General features: G+C 43.1%; 1 protein-coding gene across 1 annotated transcript; it reads left to right on the top strand.

Annotated features, from left to right (window-relative positions):
- The first annotated feature begins 7,873 nt into the window (after positions 1–7,873).
- Positions 7,874–17,677, top strand: LOC135509449 (charged multivesicular body protein 1a-like). Its single transcript, XM_064930114.1, has 7 exons — positions 7,874–7,999; positions 8,617–8,636; positions 8,739–8,816; positions 14,780–14,926; positions 15,120–15,248; positions 15,530–15,726; positions 16,498–17,677. Exons 1-7 carry the CDS (start codon positions 7,993–7,995, stop codon positions 16,517–16,519), a joined length of 600 nt encoding a protein of 199 aa, XP_064786186.1. The 5' UTR covers positions 7,874–7,992; the 3' UTR covers positions 16,520–17,677.
- The last annotated feature ends 650 nt before the right edge of the window (positions 17,678–18,327 follow it).

Below are 18,327 nucleotides of genomic sequence, written 5' to 3'. Positions count from 1 at the left end.
CTTGGTTACTTGAACCTCACTGTCAAAGGTTAACCAACATCCATTCAAACAAAGCAATATTGGTGAATTCGATTTAACCTATCATGTTAATCACATACTTTGGGGTATTCAGACACAAAATAAAACTTAAGGCTGAATTGTGGAATAATTGAAAGCTTAATATTACCAAGTGGTGTAAAGTACTTAAGTAAAAAATACTTTAAAGTACTACTTGAGTAGTTTTTTTGGGGGGGGGGGGGGTGGCATCTGTACCGTACTTTTTATATTTTTCACAATTTTTACTACATTCCTAAAGAACATGTACTTTTTACTCCATACATTTTGAATGCTTAGCAGGACAGGAAAATTGTCCAATTCACACACACACTTATCAATATAACATCCCTGGTCATCCCTACTGCCTCTGACCTGGCAGACTCACTAAACACAAATGCTTCGTTTGTAAATTATGTCTGAGTGTTGTAGTGTGCCCCTGGCTATACGTCCATATAAAATAAAAATACATTTTTAAAAATTGTGCAAATTGGTTTGCTTATAATGAATTTGAAATTATTTATTTTTAAGTATATCTAAAACCAAATACTTTTACTCAAGTATATTTTACTCGGTGACTTTCACTTGAGTCATTTTCTCTTAAGGTATCTTTACTTTGACTCAAGTATGACAATTTGGTACATTTTCCACGGCTACTATTACCCCGTCCATTTGAATAATTACCTCTATGTACATGCATTCTATGACAATTAACATGTTTTTACAACCAGGCACATATTCAATGTGTAGTAGTAAACATGTCCATACAGTGCATTTGGAAAGTATTCAGACCCCTTGAATTTTTCCACATTTTGTTATATTACAGCTTTATTCTAAAATGTATTAAATCGTTTTTTCCCCCTGTAACGTAGATGATGGGAGTCGAGAAGCAGGTAAGTTTAATAAAACAAAGAACGATACAACATAGGTGTATCGTCTGAACATGGAACATAAACAATATTGCCCGGGGAATGAATCTAAGGGAGTGCCAGATATAGGGACGTTAATGAGTGAGGTAATGGAGTCCAGGTGTGCCTTCAGGTGCGCGTAATGATAGATGCCAGGACCAGTGGTTATTAAACCGGCAACGTCGAAAGCCGGAGAGGGAGTAGATGTGACAGTACCCCCAATCCACCCTGGACGCACTGCTAAAGGATCACGACAATGCCTGCCAGAGGGACGGCCCGAGAACGAGGAGCGGACAACGAAGATGTAATTAACAGATGATGTTGGGATCCAGAATGTCCTCCACCAGAACCCAACACGGCACCTCTGGACCATACCCCTCCCAGTCCACCAGGTACTGGAGTCGACCCCCACGACGTCGGGAGTCCAGTAGAGATCAGACGGTAGAGGCGGGATCTCCCTCAACATTTTGGAGGGCGAGGGAAAATAGAGGGGTGTCGTGGGAGCCATCCTCAACCAGGAACTACCGGCCTAAGAGGGAGGGTGAGATACGGTAGTCAGAGGGGAGCTGTAATCTATACATCACCTCATTGACCCTCCGGAGAACCTTGAATGGTCCCACAAACCGGGGGCTCAGCTTCTTGCAGGGCAGGCGTATATATGTCCACATATATGTCCCAGAACACAGGGGCTACGACACGAGAGGAGGGAAATATGGGTGAAATCGTAGAGACAGGACAGGGCATCGGTTTTGGTTTTCTTTGAACCTGGGCAATAGGTCAGCGTGAAGTCAAATCTAGTAAAGAAAAGGCCCATCTTGCTTGGTGCAGATTCAGCTTCCTCGCTGTCCGTATGTACTCCAGGTTCCGATGGTTGATGAGGCTGACAAATGGGTCCTTGGTGCCCTCCAGCCAGTGTCTCCACTCCTCTAATGCCAACGATCGCCAAAGTCATCATTCCTGTCTGCAGGGTACAGTTTCTTAGAGTAATAACATTTTTGTGGATGACCTTTTCGTTGAGACAGAACAGCCCCCACGCCCACCTCTGAAGCATCCAGCTCTCAACAAAGGGTAGCATGGGATCTGGGTGTTTGAGCAATAGGGCGGAGGTGAAACGTCCCTTCAGTAGGCGTAAGTCCTCGTCAGCTGCTGGACTCCACACCAACCTACGGGGACCACCCTTGAGGAGAGAGGTTAGACGATGGAGCTAAAGTTCCTGATGAAACGGCGGTAGAAGTTGACAAATCCCAAAAACCGCTGTCACCCCTTTATGGTGGTTGGAACAGGCCATGACCTGACCGCATCTACCTTCTTGACGTCCATCTTCACTCCTTGCGGGCTGATTTCTCTGTCTTGATATACAGTTGGTTAGCCAGGGGGCATTCCAGAACTACTCGGACATGAGTGATGTGATCCTCGAAAGGTAGCCAAGAAGACCAGGATGTCGTTGATATACATGACCACCTGACATCCGAGCATGTCCCAGAACACTGCATTGACAAATCCCTGGAACACTGACGGAGCATTGGCTAAACCAAAAGGCGTCACCAAGTACTAGTAGTGACCAGACATCATGTACAATGCTGTCTTTCATTCATCCCCCCCTCGGATGCAGATGAGATTGTATGCACTCCGCAGGTCCAATTTGGTAAAGACCCGGGCCCCACGGAGCTGTTCTATGGCTGCCGGCACCAACGGGAGAGGGTATCGGTACTTGGTGGTGATCTCATTCAGTCCTCTGTAATCAATACACGTCCGTAAAACCTCCATCCTTCTTAGCCACAAAGAAAAAGCCTGCAGATGCAGGAGAGGTGGACGTGCGGATGAAACCTTGTTGGAGCGCCTCATAGATGTACTCTCCCATGACCTTGGTTTCAGCCACCGATAAAGAGTAGATGCGTCTGCACGGGGGAGCCTTCAAGCAGGTTGATGGCACAGTCCCAGGTGCGATGAGGAGGGAGACAGGTGGCCCAGGTTTTGGCAAATATCTCCCGCAGGTCCTAGTATACCTCTGGGATGTTGGGCTGAAGGGCAACCACAGAACTCTCAACCAAAGGGGACGTAGGCATTCAGGTGCCTAGTCCGTGATCTTAATAATGACAAATATATATATATATATTTATATTTATATATATTTTTACATTTTTGCAAATGTATATACAGTACCAGTCAAAACCTTGAACACACCTCTCATTCAAGGGTTTTTCTTGAGAGAATGCCACGAGTGTGCTAAGCTGTCATCAACGTGAAGGGTGGCTACTTTGAAAAATCTCAAATATAAAATACATTTGGATTTGTTTAACACTTTTTGGTTAATACATGACTCCATATCTGTTATTTCATAGTTTTGATGTCTTCATTATAGTTCTACAATGTAGACCATGTCAAAAATTAAGAAAAATCCTTGAATGAGAAGGTGTGTCCAAACTTTATGCTGGTACTGTGTACATCACATTTACGTAAGTATTCAGACCCTTTACTCAGTGCTTTGTTGAAGCACCTTTGGCAGCGATAACAGCCTTGAGTCTTCTTGGGTTCTTGGCACACCTGTATTTGGTGAGTTTCTCCCATTCTTCTCTGCAGATCCTGCCAATCTGTGTCAGTTTGGATGGGGAGCATCACTGCACAGCTATTTTCAGGTCTCTCCAGAAATGTCAGATCGGGTTGAAGTCCAGGCTCTGGCTGGGCCACTCAAGGACATTCAGAGACTTGTCCCTAGGCCACTCCTGCATTGTCTTGGCTGTATGCTTAGGGTCCTGTTGGAAGGTGTACCTTCGCCCCAGTCTGAGGTCCTGGAGCAGGTTTTCATCAAGGATCTCTCTGTACTTGGCTCCGTTCGTTTGGTGCTGCCACCACCATGCTTCACTGTAGGGATGGTGCCAGGTTTCTTCCAGACGTGAGACTTGGCATTCAGGCCAAAGAGTTCAATCTTGGTTTCATCAGACCAGAGAATCTTGTTTCTCATGGTCTGAGAATCCTTTAGATGCCTTTAGGCAAACTCCAAGCAGGATGTCATGGGCTTTTTACTGAGGAGTGTCTTCTGTCTGGCCACTCTACCATAAAGGCCTGATTGGTTGAGTGCTGCAGAGATGGTTGTCCTTTTGGAAGGTTCTCCCATCTCCACAGAGGAACTCTGGCGCTCTATCAGTGTCCATAGAGTTGTTGGTCACCTCCCTGACCAAGGGACCAAGGGGGGCTAACATGGGAGTGGTCAGAGGGGGTGGGAACCCCTGGGCTTGGGGTTCTTCATTTGTCTGTCCTGCTGTTATATCGAGGCTATGGGCTATGGCCAGGGTCTGGGGCGAACTGTTCTGCTGTGGTGTCGAGACTTTGGTTAGGATCTGAGATGGGCTGTATGTTGGCTTTTCTGCGGGTGTGGCCAGCTTTCTAATTGATTGTGCTCTGTCACACCTCATCTTTCTCACCTTCCCCTCCAGCACTCTCACCTTCACTTCTAGTGCTCTCTCTCTCTCTCTCTCTCTCTCTCTCTCTCTCTCTCTCTCTCTCTCTCTCTCTCTCTCTCTCAATTTTGAGTGGTTGTGTTGAATCAATGACATGTGTTCTCTATTTGTATTTGATTGTTGCCACTTGTGTTTACCAGTATGGATGACATGTGCATTAGAGTGCAGAATGTGTTTTAAAAATGAGAATGTGTTTAGAGTTTTGCTGAAAAGTCTAAGTGAGATCTACAAATTGTGTTTTACCATGTGAAATGGTTTAAGGTATTGACAACAGACTGCATAATTAGCTAAATGAGTCCAGGCAACTGAGAACTTTGTTCAGCCAATGGGTTTTAGTGTTTTAGCAATTGATAAAAACTGTAAACAATCCAAAAGGTTTAAGGTCAAAACTAGTTCAGAGTCCAGGAGGTACAGAGTGGCAGGCAGGCTCGAGGTCAGGGCTGGCAGAAGAGTCAGGCAGGCGGGTACAGAGTCTATAAAACAGGAAAGGGTGGAAAAACCTGGAGGATTAGCAAAACAGAATAAAAGCAGGAGTACGGGAAAAACGCTGGTTGACTTGAAAGGCATACAAGACGAACTGGCACAGAGCGACAGGAAACACAGGGATATATACACACCAGGGAAATTGGATCTAATCCCAGAGGCCAACACAAAACAACGTCGCCACAGGAGAGGTAGACGGAGCGGCCTCCTGGTCAGACTTTCGAAGGCATGCCAAAGTCCAGTCTCTAGACAACGAGGTGGACGAAATTCGGGCAAGGTTTGCCTTCCAGAGAGACATCAGAGATTGTAACATCCTCTGTTTCACGGAACATGGCTTTCTCTGGGATATGTTGTCAGAGTCGGGAACAGACACCGGATTTTTTCATGCGTTGCGCTTACAGAAACAAACATCTCTCTGGTAAGAAGAAGGGCGTGGGTGTATGCCCTAATGATTAACGACTCATGGTGTAATCATAACAACATACAATTCCTTCTGTTCACCTGACCTAGAATTCCTTACAATCAAATGCCGACCACATTATCTTCCAAGAGAATTATCTTCGATTATAGTCACAGCAGATACCTCGACGGCCCACAAGCAACTTCACTGGACTCTATGTAAACTGGAAACCATATATCCTGAGGCTGCATTTATTGTAGCTGGGGATTTTAACAAAGCTAATTTGAGAACATGGCCAACTAAATTCTATCAGCACATTGACTGTAGCACTCGCGCGGGCAATACACTGGACCACTGCTACTCAAACTTACGCAATGCATACAAGGCCCTCTCCTGCCCTCCCTTTGGAAAATCCGACCATGACTCCATTTTGTTCCTACCGTCCCACAGGCAGAAACTCAAACAGGATTTACCCGTGACCAGAACCATTTAACGCTGGTCTGACCAATCGGAATCCACGCTTCATGATTATTTTGATCACACAGACTGGGAAACGTTCCGGGAAGCCTCAGAGAATAACATCGAGTTATATGCTGACTGGGTGAGTGAGTTTAAAAGGAAGTGCATTGGAGATGTTGTACCAACTGTGACTATTAAAATCTAGCTTTACCAGAAACCATGGAAAGATGTCTGGGAATATGGCTGAATATAAACAGTGTAGTTATTCCCTCCGCAAGGCAATCAAACAAGCGAAACGTAGGTATAGCAATTCAAAGGCTCAGACATGAGACATATGTGGCAGGGTTTACAGGCAATTACGGACTACAAAAAGAAAACCAGCCACGTCACGACACCTACGTGTTGCTTCCAGACAAACTAAACACGTTTTACCCGCTTTGAGAATATTATATAGTGCCACCGACACGGCCCGCTACCAAGGACTGCGGGACTGTTGTCCCCAAATGCTTCAAGATGGCCACCATTGTTCCTGTACTCAAGAAGGCAAAGATAACTGAACTAAACGACTACGTAGCACTCACTTCAATCATCATGAAGTGCTTTGAGAGACTAGTGAAGGATCATATCACCTCCACCTTACCTGCCACCCTAGACCCACTTCAGTTTGCATACCGCCCCAACTGATCCACAGACGATACAATCACCATCACACTGCATAATGCCCTATCCCATCTGGACAAGAGGAATACCTATGTAAGAATGCTGTTCATTGACTACAGCTTAGCATTCAACACCATAGTACCCTCCAAGCTCATCATTAAGCTTGAGGCCATGGCTCTCAACCCCGCACAGTGCAATTGAGTCCTGGACTTTCTGACGGGCTGCCCCCAGGTGGTGAAAGTAGGAAACAACATCTCCACTTTGCTGATCCTCAACACGGGGGCCCCACAAGGATGCGTGCTCAGGCCCCTCCTGTTCTCCTTGTTCACCCATGACTGCGTGACCATGCACGCCTCCAACTCAATCATCAAGTTTGCAGATGAGACAACAGTAGTGGGCTTGATTTCCAAAATGACAAGACAGCCTACAGGGTGGAGGTGAGGTCACTCGGAGTGTGGTATCAAGAAAACAACCTCTCACTCAACGTCAACAAAACAAAGTAGATGATTGTGGACTTCAGGAGACAGCAGAGGGAGTACCCCCCTATCCACATCGACGGGACAGTAGTGGAGAAGGTGGAAAGTTTAAGTTCCTCGCCGTACACATCATGGAAAAACTGAAATCGTCCACCCACACATACAGTGGGGTGAAGAAGGCACAACAGCGCCTCTTCAACCTCAGGAGGCTGAAGAAATTTGGCTTGTCACCTAAAACCCTCACAAACTTTTACAGATGCACAATTGAGAGCATCCTGTCGGGCTGTATCACTGCCTGGTACGGCAACTGCACTTTACTCAACCGCAAGGCTCTCCAGAAGGTGGTGTGGTCTGCACAACTCATCACCGGGGGTAAACTACCTGCTCTCCAGGACACCTACAGCACCCGATGTCACAGGAAGGCCAAAAAGATCATCAAGGACAACAACAACCGGAGCCACTGCCCGTTTCCCTCCGCTACCATCCGGCGAGGTCAGTACAGTTGCATCAAAGCTGGGACCGGGAGCGTCTATCTCAAGGCCATTAGACTGTTAAACAGCCATTACTAACACTGTGAGGCTGCTGCCTACATACAGACTCAAATCATTGGCCACTTTAATAAATGGATCACTAGTCACTTTAAATAATGTAACTTTAATAATGTTTACATATCTTACATTACTCATCTCATATGTATATACTGTATTTTATACCATCTATTGCATCTTGCCTATGCCACTCGGCAATTGCTCATCCATATATTTATATTTTCATATTCCTATTCCATCCCTTTTCATTTGTATAAGGTAGTTGTTGTGGAACTGTAAGATTACTTGTTAGATATTACTGCACTGTCGGGAACTAAAAGCACAAGCATTTCGCTATACTAGCATTAACATCTGGAAGACAAGGTACAAAAAAAATCAACATTATGTCATGTGACTGCCAATAATGGCCTCTTCCTATTTGGCTTCAGCAACAGAAACGCCTATCTCACGTGACCCGTTCTGAACCAGGAAGAGTGTCGTTATACACGGATACAATAGGGCAATTAGCTCATTTGCAAAGTAAAACGTTTTTTTTTTAGGTGAAGTGGAACTCAAATACATGCGGACATGGATGGTAAGTCGTTTTCGAGTTTTGATATGATGAGGTTGTCATCTTATTTTTAACTTTGTCGCGCTAGCTAGCCGACATAAGCTAACACAAAGCTTGGAAACCAGTCGGTGAGCTAAATCACGTTTTCAAGTTGTAATACTACAGCCACAAGTACAGTGAAATGCCTTTATTAATTAATGTTATTATGTTTTACCAAATATACACGTTTTTAATAGCTAATTAAGATAGCTGCTGCTATTTCAGATGTCACCAGAAACTAAGACTAGTTCAAAGAAGGAAGGTTCAGACGAGTAAGTTAACATTACATGGTTATTATTGGAGAGATTATTTTGCTTAACTGTCTGTAAACCTAGATAGCTGTCTAACGTTAGCTAGTTAATTTAATTTATTCAATGGAAGGTCGTTAGCTATCATTACGTACGTTGTCGCCATGGGAGTACAGTATAGTTTACAGTGATCAGAAAGCATTGACGCCCTATACAATTCTATGATTTGGACACAGAGCTCACTACCCTCACTCTGTCATATTGTCATTGCACAATGTTAGTGCTAAGTAAGGTACGCCCAATTCACTCGGCTGTATCTATCACCCCTCTCATCCTATTTTTTATTTATTTCAGACACACTCTTCCAACTGAAGGTATGTAAGAAATATGCGTTTAATTTGTGAAGTTTAATTAAACACATCCATATTATTTTTTTACACATCTGAAATGTCTACTAATAATTCTTTCTTTTACAGTTTACAGCAAAACAGCTTGAGAAACTTGCCAAAAAGGCAGAGAAGGATTCAAAATCTGAGCAAGCCAAAGTTAAAAAGGTCAGTAAGAGTGTGCTTTCTGGGAGACAAATGTAGGCTAGTAAACAGTTGTGTGCAGTAAGGAGAAAATATTTTGAAGTGTGAAGGTACTGCCTGAACAGATTTTAGTTTTTTTTCTGCAAAACGTTTTGCTATGTGGTGTACACTGTTCCCTACTGAACACGACCCCAGTTATGGGTATTACTGTTGAATGGCAGGAACCGGGTTACCTGCTATTCTACTCCCTTTTCCCTGAATAAATAACTGTGAGAAATCAATCAATTATATATATCAACAATATGGCATGAAATGGAACTGTTAAATTATATGCCATGTCTAAATCTGGTTTCTCTACTGCCTCTGCATGTTGAATCGTCAATGCTTAGGGTGGGGCCAGAGCCCATCTCAGTATGGAGCGCAGTTCACAATGCATGTAAACCTATAATCTCATCATCGTAACTTTTTATTTTATTTCTTGTGACAGGTAGGTCTGCAGCATAGTCTGCTACAGTAATATAAAGACCGAATTAGCATCTAATTTACCCATATCCATCTGGCGTTTGGGGGTCACCAGATTTTTAATTGTGAAGATCTTATTTATTGCAGCAGCAGAGTTTTAAAACAGCCTATCACTTAATTATCGCTGCTTTAAATCAGAGCACGCGCGAGCAGTCTCCATTTTCATCAACTCCATTCAAATTGATATTCTTGTTCTAGATTGATATATAGCCCTATATATAAACTCAGCAAAAAAGGAAACATCCTCTCACTGTCAACTGCATTTAATTTGCATCAAACTTAACATGTGTAAATATTTAAATGAACATAACAAGATTCAACAACAGACAAACTGAACAAGTTCCACAGCCATGTGATGAACAGAAATTGAATAATGTGTCCCTGAACAAAGCGGGGATCAAAATCTAAAGTAAGTCAGTATCTGGTGTGGCCACCAGCTGCATTAAGTACTGCAGTGCATCTCCTCATGGACTGCACCAGATTTGGAAGCTCTTGCTGTGAAATGTTACCCCACTCTTCCACCAAGGCACCTGCAAGTTCTCGGACATTTCTGGGGGGAATGGCCCTAGCCCTCACCCTCCGATCCAACAGGTCCAGACGTGCTCAATGGGATTGAGATCCGGCTCTTCGCTGGCCATGGCAGAACACTGACAATCCTGTCTTGCAGGAAATCTTGCACAGAACGAGCAGTATGGCTGGTGGCATTGTCATGCTGGAGGGTGATGTCAGGATGAGCCTGCAGGAAGGGTAACACACTAGGGAGGAGGATGTCTTCCCTGTAACGCACAGCGTTGAGATTGCCTATAATGACAACAAGCTCAGTCCGATGATGCTGTGACACACCGCCCCAGACCATGATGGACCCTCCACCTCCAAATTGATCCCGCTCCAGAGTACAGGCCTCGGTGTAACGCTCATTCCTTCGACGATATATGCGAATCCGACCATCACTCCTGGTGAGACAAAACAGCGATTTGTCAGTGAAGAGCACTTTTTGACAGTCCTCTCTGGTCCAGCGATGGTGGGTTTGTGCCCATAGGCGACGTTGTTGCTGGTGATGTCTGGTGAGGACCTGCCTTACAACAGGCCTACAAACCCTCAGTCCAGCCTCTCTCAGCCTATTCTGGACAGTCTGAGCACTGATGGAGGAATTGTGTGTTCCTGGTGTAACTCGGGCAGTTGTTGTTGCCATCCTGTACCTGTCCCGCAGGTGTGATGTTCGGATGTGTTGCACGTGGTCTGCCACTGCAAGGAAGATCAGCTGTCCATCCTGTCTCCCTGTAGCGCTGTCTTAGGCGTCTCACAGTATGAACATTGAAATGTATTGCCCTGGCCCCATCTGCAGTCCTCATGCCTCCTTGCAGCATGCCTAAGGCACGTTCATGCAGATGAGCAGGGACCCTGGGCATCTTTCTTTTGGTGTTTTTCAGAGTCAGTAGAAAGAACTCCTAAGTTGTCATAACTGTGACCTTAATTGCCTACCGTCTGTAAGCTGTTAGTGTCTTAACGACCATTCCACAGGTGCATGTTCATTAATTGTTCATGGTTCATTGAACAAGCATGTGAAGCAGTGTTTAAACCATTTACAATGAAGATCTGTGAAGTTAATTCGTAAAAATCCAAATATCTTTGAAAGACGTGGTCCTGAAAAAGGAACGTTTATTTTTTTGCTGAGTATAGATGTCCTAGAAAAAGACATGCATAGATGTCCTAACCTAGCCTACCTCTTTCAGGTAATACATTCAATTCAGTATTAACCTTTTATATTTAGCTAATTAATGCGTTCCTTAGCTATTGGAGGCCCATGCAGTCAAAGCTAGACAAGAATAGTTTGCTGGACATTTTTTTCTGAATTTCTTCTACCATTAGACTATTTGAAGAGGGATGCAAGCTCTTGCTCTTGTTTCCTCAATGTTAAATACTGCAGCCAATAGAATTCACGGGTAGTTTGAAAGAAGAGCGAACACGTGATGGCGGTAACCATTCAATCTTCATGAAGAGAAGTGAAAGCCTTTTCCATCTAATTCTAGTCCTATATTATTCAAGGTTGACATTAGAATGATGAAAAATAAGGATGGCAACAATTTATAACAAAGTGAGGAAGGAATGATGCAACAGTAGAGAGAGCGAAAGGGGAGGTAGGCTAATAACATTAGGGGAAATATTATGGAAGATGTATATATGCTTCAGCCACTAATTATGCAAAAATGCCTCATTATATTTAAAGATCAAATGTCTAGCCTATACTTATAACTTCGTAGGCCACATCAGCTGTACCAGAATCACATTCTCTCCCTGCTTTATCCTTGTTTGAACAATGTGTGTAATTCCAGTCCATATAATAGCATACAGTAATACAGTTCACACTCAAAAATATTAGCCTACTGGAGCTAGTTTCAGTTATTTGCCCAAGAGAGCAAATAAAGTGCTTTCGGAAAGTATTCAGACCCCTTGACTTTTTCCACATTTTGTTAAGTTACAGGCTTATTTTAAAATAGATTTTTCCCTCATCAATTTACACACAATACCCCATAATAACAAAGCAAATACTTTTTAAAAAAGTATTAAAAATACACAGAAATATTAAATTTGCTTAAGTATTCAGACCGTTTACACAGTATTTTGTTGAAGCACCATTGGCAGTGATTACAGCCTCGAGTCTTCTTGGATATGACACTGCAAGCTTGGCACACCTGTATTTGGGGGAGTTTCTCCCATTCCTCCCTGCAGATCCTCTCAAGCTCTGGCAGGTTGAATGGGGAGCGTTGCTGCACAGCTATTTTCATATCTCTCCAGAGATGTTCGATCGGGTTGAAGTCCAGGCTCTGGCTCTGGGCATTGTCCTGTTGGAAGGTGAACCTTTGCCCCAGTCTGAGGTCCTGATCACTCTGGAGCAGGTTTTCATCAAGGATCATCAGCTCCAAGCAGGCTGTAATGTGCCTTTTTTTTACTGAGGAGTAAAAAACTCTACCTTAAAGGCCTGATTGGTAGAGTGCTGCAGAGATGGTTGTCTTTCTGGGAGGTTCTCCCATCTCCACAGAGGAACTCTAGAGTTCAGTCAGAGTGAGCATCGGGTTCTTGGTCACCTCCATGACCAAGGTCCTTCTCCCCCGATTGCTCAGTTTGGCTGGGCGGCCAGCTCTAGGAAGAGTCTTGGTGGTTCCATACTTCTTCCATTTTAAGAATGATGGAGGCCACTGTTCTTGGGAACCTTCAATGCTGCAGAAATGTTTTTGGTACCCTTCCCCAGATCTGCCTCGACACAATCCTGTCTCAGAGCTCTACGGACAATTTCTTCAACCTATTTTTTGCTCTGACATGCACTGTCAACTGTGGGACCTTATATAGTCAGATGTGTGCCTTTCCAAATCATGTCCAATCAATTGAATTTACCACAGATTGTAAACAATCCAAGTTGTAGAAACATCTCAAAGATGATCAATTCAAACAGGATGCACCTGAGATCAATTTCCAGTCTCATAGCAAAATGTCTGAATAATTATGTAAATAAGGTATTTTTGTTTTATATTTCATATGTTTGCAAACATTTCTAGAAACTTGTTTTTGCTTTGTCATTATGGCTTATTATGTGTAGGTTGACGAGGGGAAAAATGATATTGAATCAAATCAAATTAATTTATATAGCCCTTCGTACATCAGCTGATTTCTCAAAGTGCTGTACAGAAACCCAGCCTAAAACTCCAAACAGCAAGCAATGCAGGTGTTGAAGCACGTTGGCTAGGAAAAATGTAATCAAATTTAAAATAAGGCTGTAATGTAACAAAATGTGGAAAAGGTCAAGGGGTCTGAATACTTTCCAGAAGGCACTGTAACGAGCTACATTTGTGGGGTTTATGTTTTTCTGTCGTGCTTAATGTACAGTAGCCTATATTCTATCATATAGGTATTGGATAACTACGCAATCATTTGGGATGTTTTGGGGTTGGGTCATGAAATGTCTTTTAATGTAAGGCTCATCAGGTTCAAGTAGGATCAGTGTATTGTACTCAAACGACTAGGCAGGATCCGCACTCAGTAAACCCCATAGTGTATAAACAACGTGAGAATATTGAAACAATTTGTGTCATTAAATACATTACACTGCTCGTCAAACACCAAAATCATGGGCATTAATATGGAGTTGGTCCCCTCCTTTGCTGCCACTGTACAACAGCCTTTCCTCTTCTGGGAAGGCTTTCCACTAGATGTTGGAACATTGCTGTGGGGATTTGCTTCCATTCAGCCACAAGAGCATTAGTGAGGTCGGGCACTGATGTGGAGCGATTAGCTCTGGTTCGCAGTCGGCGTTCCAATTCTTCCCAAAGGTGTTTGATGGGGTTGAGGTCAAGGCTCTGAAGGCCAGTCAAGTTCTTCCACACCTATTTCGACAAACCATTTCTCTATGGACCTCGCTTTATGCATGGGGGCATTGTCATGCCGAAACAGGAACGGGCCTTCTCCAAATTGTTGGAAACACAGAATCATCTAGAATGTCATTGAATGCTGTAGCTTTAAGATTTTCCTTCAATGGAACTAAATGCCTAGCCTGAAACATGAAAAACAGCCCCAGACAATTATTCCTTCTCCACCAAACTTTACAGTCGGCACTATGCATTCGGCAGGTAGCGTTCTCCTGACATCCACCAAACCCAGATTTGTCCGGACTGCCAGTTGGTGACACGTGATTCATCACTTCAGAGAACGCGTTTCCACTGCTCCAGAGTCCAATGGCGGCAGTCTTTACACCACTCCAGCCGACACTTGGCATTGCGCATGGTGATCTTAGGCTTTTGTGCGGCTGCTTGGCAATGGAAACCCATTTCCTGAAGCTCCCGACGAACAGTGCTGTGCTGATGTTGCCTCCAGAAGCGTTTCAGAACTGTGAGGCTCTAGCAGGGCAGACATTTGACTGACTTATAGGAAAGGTGGCGTTCCGATGATGCTACGTTGAAAGTCACTGTTCTTCAGTAAGGCCATTCTACTGCCAATGTTTGTCTATTGAGATTGCATGGTTGTATGCTCAATTTTATAGACATGTCAGCAATGTGTGGCTGAAATAGCCGAATACACTAATTTGAAGTGGTGTCCACATACTTTTGGTGATGTAGTGGAGCTCATTTTAACGTAATAATTATTAGGCATCGTGTTCTGTTGGCGTTTGACTGGACAGGTCAAATAAAGAGGTGTGCTACACATTACCCAGCAGGTGGCAGTGGATGATCATGGTTCAGGCTGCCTTGGTCCATTACTGACCAAAGGATTTATGACCAGGGGCCAAAACTCTGAGTAGGAGTGCTGATTTGGGATCAGTTTTCCTTATAGATCACAATTAATAAGATTACATGGACAGGGTGGACTTGATTCTAGATCAGTACTCTTACTCTAAGATGCTTGTTACACATATGGCCCCTGAACTTGTTTTCATAATCAACTGAAGTGAACTTTTGATGTTTTTGTCTCACCAGGCTCTTCAGTTGAAGAATGTGGACGTTGCCAGAGTGTATGCAGAGAATGCCATCCGTAAGAAGAACGAGGGCCTTAATTGGCTGCGCATGGCATCTCGTGTTGATGCTGTAGCCTCCAAGGTCCAGACTGCAGTCGCTATGAAGGCGGTGAGTCTATTCTTTCTGCCTAATAATAAGTGTGCTATCATTCAATTGTATCTCACTCATCAGTCAATGTCATATTTCTCTTTCCCAATCTCTACCATCTTCTATATTGTCTACTTTCATGAGCATGCACTCTGTCCTACCTTCATATGTGGCTCTCTGCTTATCTGATCCTGTCTGGCTTTTTTTCTCCTAGGTCACAAAGAATATGACGCAGGTCACCAAGGCACTCGACAAGGCACTGGGTTCCATGGACCTGCAGAAGGTGTCTGCTGTCATGGACAAGTTTGAGACACAGGTCCAGAACCTGGATGTTCACACCTCTGTGAGTGGCACAAGTTGTAGAAAGTATTCCTCATGTGCATAACTGTTGTACTCCTAATCGATTTAAATGATTTCTTCACTCACCTCTTATTCACTTGTCACATTCTTTCCCAAGACCTCTATTTCACTAGGCCTCCTCGACTATTATACTCCTAATTAACTAACCATTGTTGTTCACTTAACCCTCTATCTCACAATGTATTACTGTACCTTTCTGGATTATCATATATGTTGTGTTAATGGTGAAATAACATAAACCCACTCACTGTTCCCATCCTGTAGGTGATGGAGGACTCGATGAGCTCGGCCACCACGCTGACCACGCCCCAAGACCAGGTGGATGACCTCATCCTCCAGATAGCAGAGGAGGGTGGTCTGGAGGTGATGGACCAGCTCAGCCAGGTGCCTGCAGGTGCCACCTCACTGGGAGAGAGCTCGTCACGCTCACAGCACGAGAAGGAGGACCAGCTGTCCCGCAGGTACACTAACAATCCAGCTTTCACTGCTGCTTTAACTGGTTACTGTGTGACCTTTTGCTTGTTTTCTAAAATAAGGAAATGTGATGATGACAAGGCGACCTAAGCTATTCTCAAATTATTTTAGACTGTGAAGTAGTGTAGATTCTGGCTAGATGTGTTGGAGCTTTGATAGACCCCCTTTTTAATTATGCAGGTGATATTCCATGGACTATAGAAAACACTTTAAAAAAAATAATGATTCAATTAATGACTGTTTATAATATATTATTTAGTTGTTTAACCCTTTCAAGCAGGGAGCTCTATTGAGACCAAGGTCTCTTTTTCAAGGGAAACCTGCATGACAAGATCAGTAGCAATTACACAAAGTTACACAGCTACTAAAATCAATGCAGGAGCATAGGAAACACAACAAAAAAACACTTATAAAAACACCAACATTCATTGAGGAGGTTCTCTATCAAAAATCTGAATGCGCCGATGTGTTCAACTGTAGGGTATTCTGAAAATTGTCCATAAGTGAGGTGTGAAGAAACGAAAAACTGTTTTAACTAAATATGTAGTAACCGATAGAATTTCAAGGATTAGCCATCCCTGTGAGCTGGTATGGTACACTCGTGCTTCTATAGGTTGGTGACAATGTTAGATTACGCACCAGTTTTTTCAAAAGGGCTTTCTAAATTAACAGAATGGAATGTTTCGATCTATGTGACGTCATAGGCAAAGATTTTCATATAAATAAACGATTACACTTTTTTACAACTTTTGTTGCAGGTTGGCAGCGTTGCGGAACTGAAGATATATCTTGGGTATTTGCAAGACAGATGGAGGCTTGACAGCTGCTTGGGAACAGACAGCGGGGAGCTGTGTGACTCTATCGAACTGTTCTTATCGTGATGACCTAATGAGCCTATTGATTTCCATTCCCACTTCTATTTATATACACACTCACACTGTGTTGCTGAATATACCACCTGAGAAGGCATGGGTCTCTCCTTTGTCTCTCTGTCCATCTCTCTCTCTGTTGCACAACAGTCTATTTTTCCCACCTCTGGTTTTCCCTCTCCCATATCAGTCTTTCTGTCTCTCACTCTTGTCTTCTCTCCTTCAGGGCTCCCTTAAATATTCACCTTGGTTGGTTAGTTCTTGTGAATTTCGGTACATTGCCACTTGAGATTTTTTTTTTTTATGTATATTTGAATGGGAGGGTTTTACAAAATATATAAATCCTATAGTGGAAAGGGGTGTTTTAAAACATACATATTCATGTAATATAAGCTTGGACCCCTGGCACTTATTGGGTGTTGTATTTCAAATGTGGGGTTGTCTTTGTTTTTATATTTCATATCTTTTGTTTTCTATTTGCTACCGGTCAGATGGAAGAAGTAAAACACAGGTTATCTTCAACACAGTGTAAAGGGGAGGCCTTCTTCTACCAAACAGACCATCAATATGAGTGTATACCAACTTTTCCACAGTTTGACAACACAAAGAAAGTCAAGACACCATACACACTACTTCTTCTTAACTCATATGAGAAATGATCCTTTGACATAATGTAAGCATTAGTTATATACTGTACAGGGAGGACAATTCTCAGTCTTTTTTTTTTTTTAAGCAGTCAAATTAACTACTTTTTGTTTCTTTATTTCTCTTAATCTTTTGCTAAATCATACCTATTTGCTTTGCATATGTACGCCTTATTGGGATGCAGGTATTTGCGTAGGTGCTCCTCCTCAGTGCCTGAATTAAACTAGTTCTAGTGATTGATCCTATGTAGGTTATATGTCAGCATATAATAAGGATTCCCCCTTTCTGTACCCATCAAACCAGAAATGTGGCTGCTGTAGCTACAGTAAGACATTTTGGGAATCATTTTCATTTTACAGGGGGAGGTTTATTTATACTCAAATGTATATTATCTTGTGGAAATAAAAGCCCTCTGATATGAAAATGTGGCTCTATTAATATAATTTCAACACTCAGGAAAGGACAGCAGCAGATGGCAGCACAAGCAAACTGATATACGTATTGCTTAGTTTGTAGCAATTGTAAATGTAACCAGGTACCATGTAACCACAACATGGGTTCAATCCATAGACTTGGGTCAACCTGTCTAATTTTGTGATTGATAATTGATTTAACACATACATATTTTACTCTTTGCTCTAGTAAGCTCACATACTTCACAGTTCAAACTGTTGATAGTTCTCTGTGATGCTGTGAAATTTCACTGCCGCACATATGTTGGTTCCTTTTCCTGGTGAACTGATGGTCCTTATATTTGCCAGATAAGATTATATAACACCAATGGAAGCTGCTGAGGGGAGGACGGCACATAATAATGGCTGGAATGGAGCGGCATCAAACACGGAGTTGATACATTTTCCACCTATTCCGCTCCAGCCATTACCACATGCCCGTCCTCCCCAGATTAAGACGCCACCAACCTTGTGTGTGTGTGTATAACACGCTTGCCTACACCCATCTAGTGTAAACAGGTCACTGTGTCATGTAGATAACTTTTATGTATGTTTAGTCTTTCAGTCAGGCAGACAGACTAATTGTTGTATACTGTACATGCCTTAGTGCCTAACTTCAAAG

This window comes from Oncorhynchus masou, chromosome 22 (assembly GCF_036934945.1).
Source record: "Oncorhynchus masou masou isolate Uvic2021 chromosome 22, UVic_Omas_1.1, whole genome shotgun sequence".
NCBI lineage: Eukaryota > Metazoa > Chordata > Actinopteri > Salmoniformes > Salmonidae > Oncorhynchus > Oncorhynchus masou.
Note: the sequence above shows the minus strand (reverse complement) of the source record. Positions and strands in the feature narration are given on the sequence as shown.

Bases quoted from the DNA above. Each gene is read 5' to 3' on its own strand.
- LOC135509449 (XM_064930114.1), top strand. The intron at 14,927-15,119 runs GTGAGTCTATTC...TTTTTCTCCTAG, and splicing joins CTGCAGTCGCTATGAAGGCG to GTCACAAAGAATATGACGCA. The intron at 15,727-16,497 runs GTACACTAACAA...CTTTTGTTGCAG, and splicing joins GAGGACCAGCTGTCCCGCAG to GTTGGCAGCGTTGCGGAACT.